The sequence below is a fragment of the Theropithecus gelada genome, chromosome 3, assembly GCF_003255815.1.
Source record: "Theropithecus gelada isolate Dixy chromosome 3, Tgel_1.0, whole genome shotgun sequence".
NCBI classification, from domain to species: Eukaryota; Metazoa; Chordata; class Mammalia; order Primates; family Cercopithecidae; genus Theropithecus; species Theropithecus gelada.
This window is the reverse complement of record NC_037670.1, coordinates 76,226,689-76,239,769: the sequence shown is the minus strand read 5'-3', so window position 1 is coordinate 76,239,769 and position 13,081 is coordinate 76,226,689. Positions and strand designations below refer to the sequence as shown.

The 13,081-nt window shown below is 42.6% G+C and overlaps 1 protein-coding gene across 3 annotated transcripts in view; it reads right to left on the bottom strand.

Moving 5' to 3' along the window:
* The window catches only part of AOAH (acyloxyacyl hydrolase), a 210,642-nt gene extending 201,358 nt beyond the window's left edge, over positions 1-9,284 (bottom strand). For all 3 annotated transcript variants that reach the window (XM_025379042.1, XM_025379043.1, XM_025379044.1), the window contains exon 1: positions 8,769-9,284. In XM_025379042.1, the coding sequence (XP_025234827.1) occupies positions 8,769-8,895 (127 nt within the window). In that variant the 5' untranslated portion in view covers positions 8,896-9,284. The remainder of the gene's footprint in view (positions 1-8,768) is intronic.
* Between the last annotated feature and the right edge of the window lie 3,797 nt (positions 9,285-13,081).

The window sequence follows — 13,081 nt, the reverse complement described above, 5'->3', positions numbered from 1 at the left end:
CTGACCAGTACCGATCGTCCGGCACTCCCCAGTGAGATGAACCCAGTACCTCAGTTGAAAATGCCGAAATCACCGGTCTTCTGTGTCGCTGGCGCTGGGAGTTGAAGACTGGAGCTGCTCCTATTCGGCCATCTTGCTCCGCCCCCCACCCTGTGTAATTTTCATTTTGCAGATGAGGGGAGTGAGGTGGTGCTGAAGGTGAAGCTATGTCCCCAACGTCACATTTGTATGGAGTGACAGAACCAGGATTCAAATCTGAGAGCCCCACGCTCTGCAGCTCTTAACCCCATACTATTAGCCTTACTATTGCTTCCACAAGCGCATTATAGAAAGTGTGGAAAATTCAGAAAAGCACTGAGAAGAAAATGTAAATCACTAGTAATGTCTTCATTTAGAGATAGCCATATAATCACTATGAACATTTTGGCATTCATTCTATCTAGGAAAATAGCTCGTCAGTAGAGAAGTGGGCACATTATAACTTAATGGGGATTTTACTCTGCTTAATGCTTTGTAACTTCTTCTTTTTTCCCTTTTCCATAACAAATTTTAAAATGTTCTGTATTCTTACCCACAGTATTAATACATTTACAAAAAAAAATTACTTCCTTTGTTCCTGAAGCACAGTATGCTCTCGTCATGTATTCTTTGGGTTTTGCTCACTGTGTGACTTTTCCCCAAAGTCACAGGCCCTCCTCAGAGTGTCTTTGTGGTCTTTCTCTTCAGGTTTCGACCTCAGAGCAATCCGGGAAACAGAGAGGCAGACAGGTGGTAAAAATTCAGATGATCAGAAATCTACCATTTATTCTAAAGTTGGGGTTAAATGCAATGATAATTTAAAAATAAAGGTAGGAGATTATGGAGAAGAGAGAGTGTATGGGAACCACCATGGTAAGGGGCACGTGCAGAGGGCAGTAGCTGTGTCCAGGGAACAGGGATGGTCCAGCTAGACCTCAAGGATCTGCCTGGCCCGTGAGGGTGGAACGTGTGGTGGGTCAGATGCAAGGCTAATGTCCAGACTGCGTGACTGAGCCAAGACCATGAACCCCACCAGCCCCGAAGCTTCAATTGCTGGCACTCTTAGGGCTGAGGACAGAGACCACCTCCAAAGGCTGAGAACCATGAACACCAGAGTGATGGGTAAGTCCTCCTGGAGAACTTAGATCAACCCTCACAGAGGAGGGAAGGAACAGGAAAAGCTAAGTTACCTAAAGAAGACTAAATTTAACAACATAAATGGCAAGATGAAATGTTTTCTGCTATCAGCAGAAACAGTGTCTTATGAACAGGCGTTTAGTTATAGAGAAATAGAGTGAAATTTCTGTGTGTCTATGTTGTGATAATAAATTTTCAACCTTCTGTTGGCTCTGTCTAAATCCTTCCTATTCTTGTCAGTGATACTGTTATTTTATTGCTCACATTGGCTTGAAATTATGCGGCCACCTCTGTCTGTTCATCAATCAAACTATGATGTCATCTTGGAGCACTCTGTGTGTGGTATGCGGGTGTGGAGAGGGGATTATAACCTGACACTGAAGGCACTTTATGTTTAACCAAATGTGAGTAAGGGAAAAAGTCAGGTTTTTCTTAACCTTTTAAAAAGCTTCCTGAGTACCAAATAGTGCTTTTAAAAAAACCAACATTCAGTGAATTAATTTAAATGTCAATGACTTAGAAACACAAGGATTATTTTCCCCCTAAATCAGCCATGTAGAGAAATGTTTTGCAAAAATGAACATGTCTAATTATTGATTCTGCAACATTTGAAAAGTGGCAGAAAGAGGCACAGCCCGTTTAAGCATAGTCGACCCCGCATTTGCTTCGTGTTCAAATGGGACGTACTGTTCAGTGCTAACAAATATGATACACTGGGGAAGGGGACCTTGGGGCTTTCCACAGCTTCAATCTGCTTTGGGAATACATTTATGGCCACGTCCTCAGATCTTCTCGTTGGTTCCCCACTGTGGGTTGCTCTTTGAGATTGGAGCTGGGGTTGTTTGTGATGGGGATGTAGGCTCAATAGCTCAGTAAGTTCCGTGAGGGCTCATTTTGGAGTATCCCTCCAGTCACAACAATACCCCCGCTTCAGTGAGAGCTCCTGCCATAAGCCTGGCAGCCATCTCCGTACTTCGAGCTCTCCCCACTCCCACCCACCCCTTATTCAGTGGACTAAAGACTTAGCCCAAATTCTGTCTGCTGGGAAGTTGGAATTGGTAACCAGAAGGTGAACCCACCTCTGTGGGCTGAACTACCACATACAAACTCAGGGCTTGTGGGAGCCACTAGTCAGCCAAAGGGTGGAGAGCATTAAACCAGCTGGTCTGTAGGGATAGAGATGGAGGCAGCGGCAATGCGCCAGGAGAGAGAACTCTCTGGGATCCTGGCAGCCAACATTTTTTGTTTCCTAGTTTGATTTGTAGGCCTGTTGTCTCCTTTTGATTTTAAAATTCACTCTTGGAATTCTCACAAGCAAATTTCCTCTTTTTTTTTTTTTTGCTTAACCTAATGTAAGTTGATTTCTGTTACTTGCAACCCCAGGAGTTTCGCTCCTGGTTGCTATATTGGTGGTGAGGAACTCAGTATCTGGGAAATAAGATAAAGGAACAAGCATATGACAAGAGAAAGTCAATAACTGCAACAACAGTTTTAAAATACAGGTCTTAGATATGACACCAAAAATACAAGAGACAAAAGAAAAATTAGATACATTGAATTCCATCAAACTTACTAAATTTTGCTCTTGAAAGGACACCATTATGAAAATGGGGGAAGGAAACACAGAATGGGAGAAAATATTTGTGAATCATATATTTCAAAAGAGACTTGTATCTAGAATATATGGAGAATTGTTACAATTCAATAACAAAAAGACAAACCCAATTTAAAGAGGAGAAAAATATTTGAGTAGAAATTTTTTTCAAAGAAGATATACAAATGGCCAATAAGCACATGAGAAGATGCTCCATCATTATCATTTGGGAAATACAAATTAAAACAAAAAATGAGATCTCACTCCACAGCTACTATGATGGCAATAGCAAAATGGTGAATAACTAAGTGTTGGGAAGAAGGTGGAGAAATTACAACTTTCATCAACCGCTGGTAGAAATGTAAAATGGTGCAGCTTCTTGGAAAACAGTTTGGCAGTTCCTCAAAATGTTAAAGATGGAATTACCACATGCCCTAGAAATTCCACTCCTAGGTATATGTCCAAGAGAAATAAAAACACATGTCCACACAAAATCTTGTACATGAATATTCATAGCAGAATTATCCATAATCACCAAGAAGTGAAAACAACTCAAATGTCCATCAACAGTGAATAAGTGACAAAACCAAGTAGGTCCATACAATGGAATATTATTCAGCCATAAGAAGAAATAAGGTTGATACACGCTACAACATGAATGAATGTTGAAAACATTATGCTAAGTCAAAGAGGCCTGTAGCAAAAGGCCATGTTTTATATTATCCTATTTATGTGAAATGCCCATAGACACAGGAAGTAGACAGGTGATTTCCAGGGGCTATAGAGAAAAGGAAATGGGGAGTGACTGCTAAGAGAATTGGATTTTTGGGGGGAACAATAAAGTGTTCTGGAAATTAGATATTGGTGATCAATGCACAACTCATGAATATACTAAACGCCACTTTTACACTTTAAAAGGGTAAATTTATGATACATGAATCATATTTCTCAATAAAGCTATTATTTAAAACAATACAGGAAAAATATATTACCCTGATTTACTCACGTCTACAATGACATAATCACAATTAAAGCGAGGAATCAGCCAAATTGTAACTAGTTATGTAACCTCGAATAAGTTACTTATTTCTGTCTTTGTTTTTTTACCTACCAAATGAGGATAAAGATAATACAGACTTCATAAAGTCATTACATGATTAAATGGGTTAATAAATGTAAACCTTTTGGAAGATAATTTGTCAGACAATGTCCAGTAAATGTTGGCAATTATTGTAATTATTAACTTGCAAATGTAATTTGTGTGGCTGAATAGCACCTGCCTGTAGTGACTTTCTCCAGGCATCACTTCAATTAGTCCACATTCAAGTCAGAGAAAAGATGGAAGGTACTACCCCCATGGAGAAGCGCTGGGGAAACCAGTAGCAAAACAAACTTTATGAGTAAGAAACAAATATGATTACTCAACAATAATCTTCATAAAAATGGATGAAACCCAACTAATTCAGTTGATCTTGATGAAAAATAGGAAGGTAGAACTTCTTACATGTGTTGGGAAGGTGATATAAATATTTTATGTTTTCATGATCTTGTAAATGAAGGCAAGGGTATCGTTTTATGATCAAGGTAAGAATTTATGTTGGAATGGCAATTGAAAGACAACTGACAACTAACAAAAATGAAGAGGGCTGGACACAGTGGCTCATGCTTATAATCCCAGCATTTTGGGAGGCTGGGGCAGACAGATTGCTTGGGCCCAGAAGTCTGAGACCAGCCTGGACAACATAATGAGACCCTGTCTCCACAAAAATAAAAATAAAACAATTAGGCAGGCATGGTGGTGTGCACCTGTAGTCCCAGTTACAGGAGAGGCTGAGGTGAGGGGATCACTAGCCAGACTGTTGAGGCTGCAATGTGCTATAATCATACCACTGCACTGTAGCCTGGGTAATAGAGTAGGACTTTGTCCTTATTTAAAAAAAAAAAAAGGATGAATCATTCTTGCTCAGTTGGGATGATCAGAAATCCAGCTGCCTAATCACCTTTTGCTCAGAAAAGTTTTTATGGCCTGGGGTCTTTCAGCAAGCAGGTGAATGCAACAGAATCTTTGAGATAACTGAAGCTTCCTTCTTTGACTAGCAATATTCAGGTAGAAGTGCTTCTAGAATTCTAAAATTTCTTTTTTGATATATATATATATTTTTTGAGACGGAGTCTCTCTCTGTTGGCCAGGCTGGAGTGTGGTGGTGCGATCTTAGCTCACTGCAACCTCTGCCTCCCGGGTTCAAGCGATTCTTCTGCCTCAGCCCCCTGAGTAGCTGGGACTACAGGCATGCGCCACCATGTCCTGCTAATTTATATTTATATATATCTATATATATATATATTTTTTTTTTGGTAGAGATGGGTTTTCACCATATTGGCCAGGCTGGTCTCAATCTCCTGACCTCGTGATCTGCCCACCTTGGCCTCCCAAAGTGCTGGGAATACAGGCATAAGCCACCACACATGGCCTAAAATTTTAAAGTTTTAAACACTCTTTTTGAGGCTATTACTTCACCTTCCCCAGGTGGCTTTATGAGCGGAGTCCGCAGAGCCCACTTCCAAGCTGTGAGCCTCTGCCCTGCACTTCATAGTGCTCTGCTGGCTCTGGCATTTGCAGTTGAAAGAGTTCTAGAGAAAGGGTATTATCAAGGGCACTAAGGGCCAAGTTCAGCATTCATTTTAAAGTATTGTAATCTTTACAAGGCTCCAGGTTCTTGTTTTCCTCTAAACTGAACAGTGAATTTCCTAAAGACAGACATTCTAAACATCCGTCTTCTCCTTTGTCTGTGTATCCCTGGCTCTGAGCGCAGGGTCTTGCGTATTCAGTGGCCATGTGACGAGTGAGTGCACGGAAATGTTTAGGGGACCGCCTTTCTGCTGGAGGGTTTGAAGGCATATAATCCTGCTTTTTGTCAGAAAGTTGTTAGGGTGTTGGCAACAAATGTAGAGTTAGAAGAATTCCAATCAACATTTCCTTCTTTTCTCTCCCCTCTTCCACACACTTCCTCTTCTCTCCAGCTGCAAGACAGTGGACCTCACTGCTTCCTGAGATGCTTCCCACATGCAACCCTTTCAGTAGGTACACCCCAGGATCCCCTTTCAGGAGACACTCGCTCCCCAGCTTCTGGAGCCATTCTTCTGAAGGATTATGCCGGCACTAGAATCCCTTGCCAGAACTGTCTCCACCAATGGGAGGTATCTCAAAATTACAGCCCTCCCCTGGGGTCAGGTCACATCCAAGGACTGTTTGATGTGGGAATTCCAAGACCTGCACCGACTTCAGGACAACTCTGAAGAGCTATTTTAGTCCTAGAGCTCTCAGTAGGATCCACTAGGCCTTCTTTTATGGCTGCAGCACAGTCCACCTTCTCCCTGCCAACCCCAGTGCCTTCTTCTCTTGCTGGTCTTTTTGCCAAGAGCACTTCTCAATAAACTCCCCTGCACACACATTTCTAATCCTGTCTCCCCCAAAAGCCGACTTCAAACAGTGAAGCACCAAGTTGGTCTGCCTTCAGCCCCTGTCTCAGCATATAGGCAGTGCTCAGTACATGTTCATCACAAGACTGGACTCCTCCTACACCCACCTCTCTTGCTATTATGACAACAGGTGAATAAGTCACCCAGGCAGAGTTAGCCAGAAGAAGTTGTGAGTTGCTGGGAAAATGGGTGCTAAATCATCCTCAAACCTAGTCAGCAACAGAGTCTCAAAGCTCTTGGGGCCATGAGAATTTGTATGGGCAACCAAAGTGTACCTCTGTGAATAATAGAGATGACCACACATTTCTTGACTCTCTCCATCAAAATGAAGGGTCTACGCCCCCTCCACTGGAGTCTGGGTGGAGGAACCTGTGAATGCTTTGAGCAATGGAAGACGGCAAGTAATGCTGTGCCCATTTCCAGACCCCAAACTTGAAAGACTGGCAGCTTCTAATTCCTATCTTTTGGAATTCTCTCTGGGATTCCTAAGCTGCCAAGTAAGAAGGCCTACTACCCAAGACAGCCATGTGTGGGCACTCTGATGGCACTTCCAGATGAGCCAACCCTCTAGCCTCTAGCACCCCCAAGGTGCCAAACATGTGAGTGAAGCTGTTTTTGTCAGTCCCAGATCCATCTATCCACCATCCAAATACCACCTCCTAACCTCAGTCACTCCTGCATGGAGAACAATAATCACCAGCCAGTGTTTGAACAAATTTTTCACCGATAAAATCATAATACAACAAAATGGTTATTATTGTAATTTTTGATGCAGCAATAGAAAACCAGAGCAACCCCATCCTGAAATCTCTCCAACACCTCCTTCTTACCCTCTATGACCTCACTGGGAACACAGCAGAGAAAGGAATGAGTATCTCCTGTCCATTTTACTGAAGTGAAGGTCCAAGGATCTCAGCCCTGACAACTTGCCCAAACTCAAACATTTAGTTTGCAATGAGCCCAGAAGTAAAACTGATTTCATCTGAGCTTTTTTCAAGTGTATTTCCATTTGATAGGCAGTAGGATTTTGTTTTGAGAAAAATGAAAAGGTGGTAAATAATTATTTAAGGAAACCAAATACCAGGGGAGGATGATCTCCCAGGCATGGTTCAAGGGACCACACACCTCTGCCTCTTGGTCTCTGGAAAATAAAGTCTTGGGGAATCTGGGTCTTAACTAAAACAAGACTTTGGAGGCTGGGCACAGTGGCTCATGCCTGTAATCCCAGCACTTTAGGAGGCCGAGGCAGGCAGATCACGAGGTCAGGAGATTGAGACCAGTGTGGCCAACATAGTGAAACCCCGTCTCTACTAAAAATACAAAAAATTAGCCAGATGTGGTCATGCGTGCCTGTAATCCCAGCTACTCAGGAGGCTGATGCAGGAGAATCACGTGAACCAGAGAGGCTGAGGTTGCAGTGAGCTGAGACTGTCACTGTACTCCAGCCCAGGTGATAGTGCGATAATCCATCTCAAAAAAAAAACCTCGGAAGTAGAGGTGCACCTCCTAACATGTACAATGACCTGAGGCCATGATTTTGAGGAAGTAGGACTAATTCAGATATATTTCCATATTGTCTCCAGAGACAATTCTTAAGTGTCAGAATCTGTGTCCAGATTTTCCGTTTCCTGCATGTGGCCACCAGACTTATCCAAGAGTTATTTTCCTGACTTCTCAAGCTAGGATTCTATTTTGAGATCTGCTCATTGAACAATTACTTACTACTCAGAGTTCTGAGTCTACGTGGCTCCATGGACTGTACCATCTAAATGCCACCACTGTTATGAGGATTCCCATGTTATGAGAGCTACAATGTGAATAGCAAAGTTCTTACCTTACCTCCTACTCTCATCCAAACAAACAAACAAAAAAAACCTCTTGGAAATAAAACACTTCATTAACAGATAAGCCAAGAAGCCATATCAGTGCTCATTGTCTCCAGATGATCACCATATCTGGATTCTCTGAGAGACGGAAGGAAGCTAAGATGGTTGAGTCCTTACCGTGTGCACATGCCACAGATTTACACGCATGGTCACAATTTCCATGGTATCCCTACGAGATGGGTCTCATTAGCTTCAGTTCACCAATAAGGATAAAGAAGCTGGGAGAGGGTTAAGTACATTGCTGCAGGTTTCCACAGCCAGCAGGAAATGGGAGAGAAGAGTAGGAGGCGGACAGTGATTCAAACCCAGATGTGTCTGTATGAGGTCAAAGCCCATGAAAAGCAGTGAATGTTTCAGGTTAAAATAGCTTGAAATCATATTTACCTATACTAGAAGAAAAAATTCCAATCACCAGTGAGGTGGAAGAGTTTTATGCCCAATTTAAACTAGTACGCTTTGTATTCACATAGATGTATGCAGTGTCAATGTCTACTCTTGGAGTCTACATTTCTCTATGTCGGTGAGGTTATTGCTGCCTTACTTGGAATCTTACAACTCTTGATGTAATAAAATATGTGATTTATTATGCAAGCAAAGCATTGGACCCCATTGTTATGTCTATATAAAAAATACAAAAATATTTATTTACATACCTACACAGGTGTGCCCATTCGAGTAGCTGGGCCTGGACAGGTCATTGTAGGCTGGAGAGGCCGAGGACTGAAGAGACAGGAGCAAGAACAGAGGTGCCACCATAAGGATTTTCCAGGGGGACTGCATCTCCGAGCTATGCACTCCAAGTGATCACCTGGCTACAGAAGCTCCCAACTGAGGGATGCTGGAGCCGAGGCCGCAGAATCAACTGATCTGTCTCTCCTTCTCTTCTTCACTCTCTTTGACACACATACCCACCCTCTCACATACACACTTTTCAGTAAGTGTGAAGTGAAGAAAAGCACACATAAACACTCTCAGACCCACAGCTTGCTCTTGAGAGAGCCACACACGAAGAGCTGGAGGGAGTCTCTGGTGTGCAGTTCTGCTGAGGTAAAAACTGCAGGATAAAGAAAACCCAAGTTGCACAGTGGCGGCACTTCCGTGCTCCCTGGCTCAATGAAGTCAGTGACCATAAACCCTGTGAGCCTCGAGGCTGGCCGGAACTGATCTGTGGGGTTGGTTAGGAGGCCCTTCCCCTTTCATTCTTGCAAAACCAAACAAAGCTAAAGCTAAAACTGAGAAGAAAAAAGAAAAAAAAACTAAGCCACAAGCACACAACCCTTTAACAATTTGATCAGCAGCACCCACATATTGTAGAAATTATAATTGGTTTTATTCAGAACTTATTTAGTCTTGTTTTCAAGAGCTTTATATGGTAAGGTTGTGATCCTTATTTTGTTGTTAAAGAATATTCTGGTCAAATAATATCTTTCCTCTGGAGAAATTGGGTTATTCCTTGAAGGGTCAAGGCCTTTTATTTGGTGTGCAGAAAATAAGCAGTGCGGAAAATAATGGGCAGTTAGCATGGTGGGATTTTAGATCTAATGAGAAAAGACATGGGTTAGAATTAATCAATTCATAGTTGCTAGGCTGTGCACAATGCATCTTTTTTCTCTCCAGAATTTTGAAGTGCATTTATATTTCCTACCTGTGGATGATTTGTTAAGAGACTGATTTTCTGCTCTGAAGAATAGAACTGAACACTGTCTTTCTGAGGAAAAAAAAATCGGAACCAGATCCTATTTAAAAGACATGTAATCTAAATGCTTTGCTCTAAAATAAGATACAACAAAATCATATGCCATTTTCAGACAAGATAAGAGGACAGGGCCAAAGTACCACAGTCTAGATAAGTGTAGGAGGTCTTGTGATTCTGTTTCTCTCTGCTTAGGCTCTGAGGGAGCTTATTACAAATTTTGAAATATTATAGAAGCTATCTAAATTGTTAGCAATTAAAAAAATAGCATTTGGAGTAGCAGGTAAAGTTCTAGAGTAGCATCCTTTCCAGGATGTAGGAAATACCAATTTTTATGGTTTGAAGATTTCTTGTGCAGTCATTAGTCTTACAAGTACTGATGGGGTTACGATTCCCAAACCTGCAGCAGAGATAGCACAAGTCAGAGTGTTTCCCTAATTACACCCCCAGCCCAATACCGAGGATACCGCCATGCGTCTTGAGTCACCCATGGGCCTGTGACTTCCTCTGAGTCGAAGGTGCTGCTCTTCAGTCCTTCACTCTGTGACAAAGGGGAGCTCTGGGGTCACTAGGACCACCACTGGGGTGAGGCGTAGAGAAGTTCCAGAGACTTCCAAGGGAGGCTAAATAAAGGACTGCTTAGGAACTCAGATTGTGAAGATGGAAAGACTCATGTTTACATCTCATATCTACTGTTTATTCTGAGTAATATATTAGAACAGTGATGTAACTTCCCCCGCTTCGGTGTCTTGTTTTTTGTTGTTGTTGTTTGTTTGTTTGTTTTTTGAGACAGGGTCTTGCTTTTTCATCCAGGCTGGAGTGCAGTGGCGTGATCACAGCTCACTACAGTGTTGACCTCCCCGGTTCAAGTGATCTTCCCACCTCAGCCTCCCAAGCAGCTCATTTCTATTGGGATAATGGTAATACCTGTTCCATTGCACTGCTGGAAGCACTCAAATAGATGATGTATCCAAACTGCAAAGCAGCATGGCTGGCAAGAAGTAAGTGCTTAGTGCATCTGGCTATGACCCTAGCGGGAGTGTGATGAAACCTGCACCCCAGGCCAGCTTCAAGAGAATTCCAAGACACCCATGGTAGTTGTAGGCCAACATGTCATACATGGGAAACGGCGAGGACAGGAAAAGGGAGCATTTATTGGATACCTTCCAGGTGTGCTGCAGCACTCCAGGAGTGCATGGTCTAGTTTGTCTAATCCATAGATGGGTGAGGACTCTCCTGAGGGCTTCTGGAAGAACATGTGACACAGGCTTTGGGCCTCTTGAGGCTCTCCTGGTCTCAATGTATAGCTGTGAGCAGGTCTGGAAACTCTTAGAGTGAGAGGGATTTCTTGGCATGCAGGAAATACAAGTTTTACGCCCTTCATCGCATGTATGTGGACCAGGCAGTGCCATTCACAACCATCCCAGGGATGGTCAGCTCTGAAACTCTCTGGTGTGCTCAGGCTTCGGGGCTGGTCACAGTGGACATCACTGACTTAGCGGTACAGTATTGAGCAAGCCCCTTCCTGTTTCCAGAGGTGAGAGTCCTCAGCTGGAAAAGGGAGGTGAGACTATCTATTTTGTAGAAGTATGCTATAGTAATACCTGACACATAGGTTTTCAGTAAATGGAAGCAATTTTCATGCTTGGAGGGTGAGTTCTTACTGGGCAAGATCAAAGGAAGAATGCAGAAATCAGAAAGTGATTTTGCCAACAGAAGCTGGAACAAAGTGCACATGCGCACAGACCACTGAACAAAACATCCCTCTCCATCACCAGGATGGAGTGGACCCTCCCATTTGCACAGGTATCCTTCACACTGGCTGGTATCATTGCACCTGACAGGGCTGCCTTGGCTCATCGAGTACTGAGTGCAAATGACTTAGGATCTCTCATAGCTTGCCAAAAAGCCCTGGACCTACCTGTGGTTTAGAACAACTAGTCAGGCCCTGGAAAATGTTCCTGCAGCCCCCCACTGTCAGATGTTCCAATTTTGAATCATCTCAAAATCTGCTCTTGAAAATGAGATTTCTTCCCTGAAGCACTTTGTTACTGATTTCACTCAGACAGCTCTGATTCAAACCACTGCTTTCCCGTGTGCTGCAGGAGGCTAAGGCTTTGTGATCCCCAAGTGTTGCACCTGTGGTCTAGCTTGTTCAGCATGAATACGTTTCCTGAATATTTTTTCACCGCATTAGCCTCAACCACTTCATCCACAGCAAGTTCCTTAATCAGAAAAAAAAAAAAAAAAAGAGGTAGGTGATGGGAGATCCTGTAAAAGCTGGCACTGTCACCAACACGCATCTTGTCTTAGGCTTTCTCCTCTCTCTAAGGCCCAGGTCCACGCTGCCCTGTTACTCCTGGCTACCCAGGACTGTATATGGCAGTCCTCAGTTCCCATCTACCAAAACCAGGCCCTCTGCTGCTCCTCTCCTCCCCAGTCAGAGCTTATTAATGCTAGCCCCATTCTATTATGTTCTGCTCTCTACTAAAGACAGAGTAAATTAACCCATGCTGAGGATGCATGGGAGCTCATTAAAAGAGCTCTGGACTCAGGATAGGGGGCCTGTATCAGGGGCTCCCCTCCTAGTAGCTGTGTGCCCTGGGTAAGCTGCTCTACCTTTCAGAATACCAGTTTATTTTACTATAAAATAGGGCATATAATGTCAATATTTAGGAAAATTGTGAAAATTAGAGAGACAACATGAATTTAAAAACATAATATTAAATGTTAGATGAATGTGAAGCTGACAACGAATTCACATTATTCTTCTCAAGTAGCACTGAAATTTGGGGGGAAGGTCTTTAAATCAAGATTTAAAAAATGGCTACATAATAACTATATATTTCTGGTGTACATGTGACATTTCAATACATGCATACAATGTGTAATGATCAAATTAGGGTAATTAGGATATCCATTTTCTCAAATATGTATCATTTCTTTGTGTTGGAAACATTTAAAATTCTGTTTTCTAGCTATTTTGAAATATACACTGAATTTTTTTTTTAAATTGATTTATTATTATCATACTTTAAGTTGTAGGGTACATGTGCATAACGTGCAGGTTTGTTACATATGTATACTTGTGCCATGTTGGTCTGCTGCACCCATCAACTCGTCATTTACATCAGGTATAACTCCCAATGCAATCCCTCCCCCCTCCCCCCTCCCCATGATAGGCCCCGGTGTGTGATGTTCCCCTTCCTGAGTCCAAGTGATCTCATTGTTCAGTTCCCACCTATGAGTGAGAACATGCGGTGTTTGGTTTTC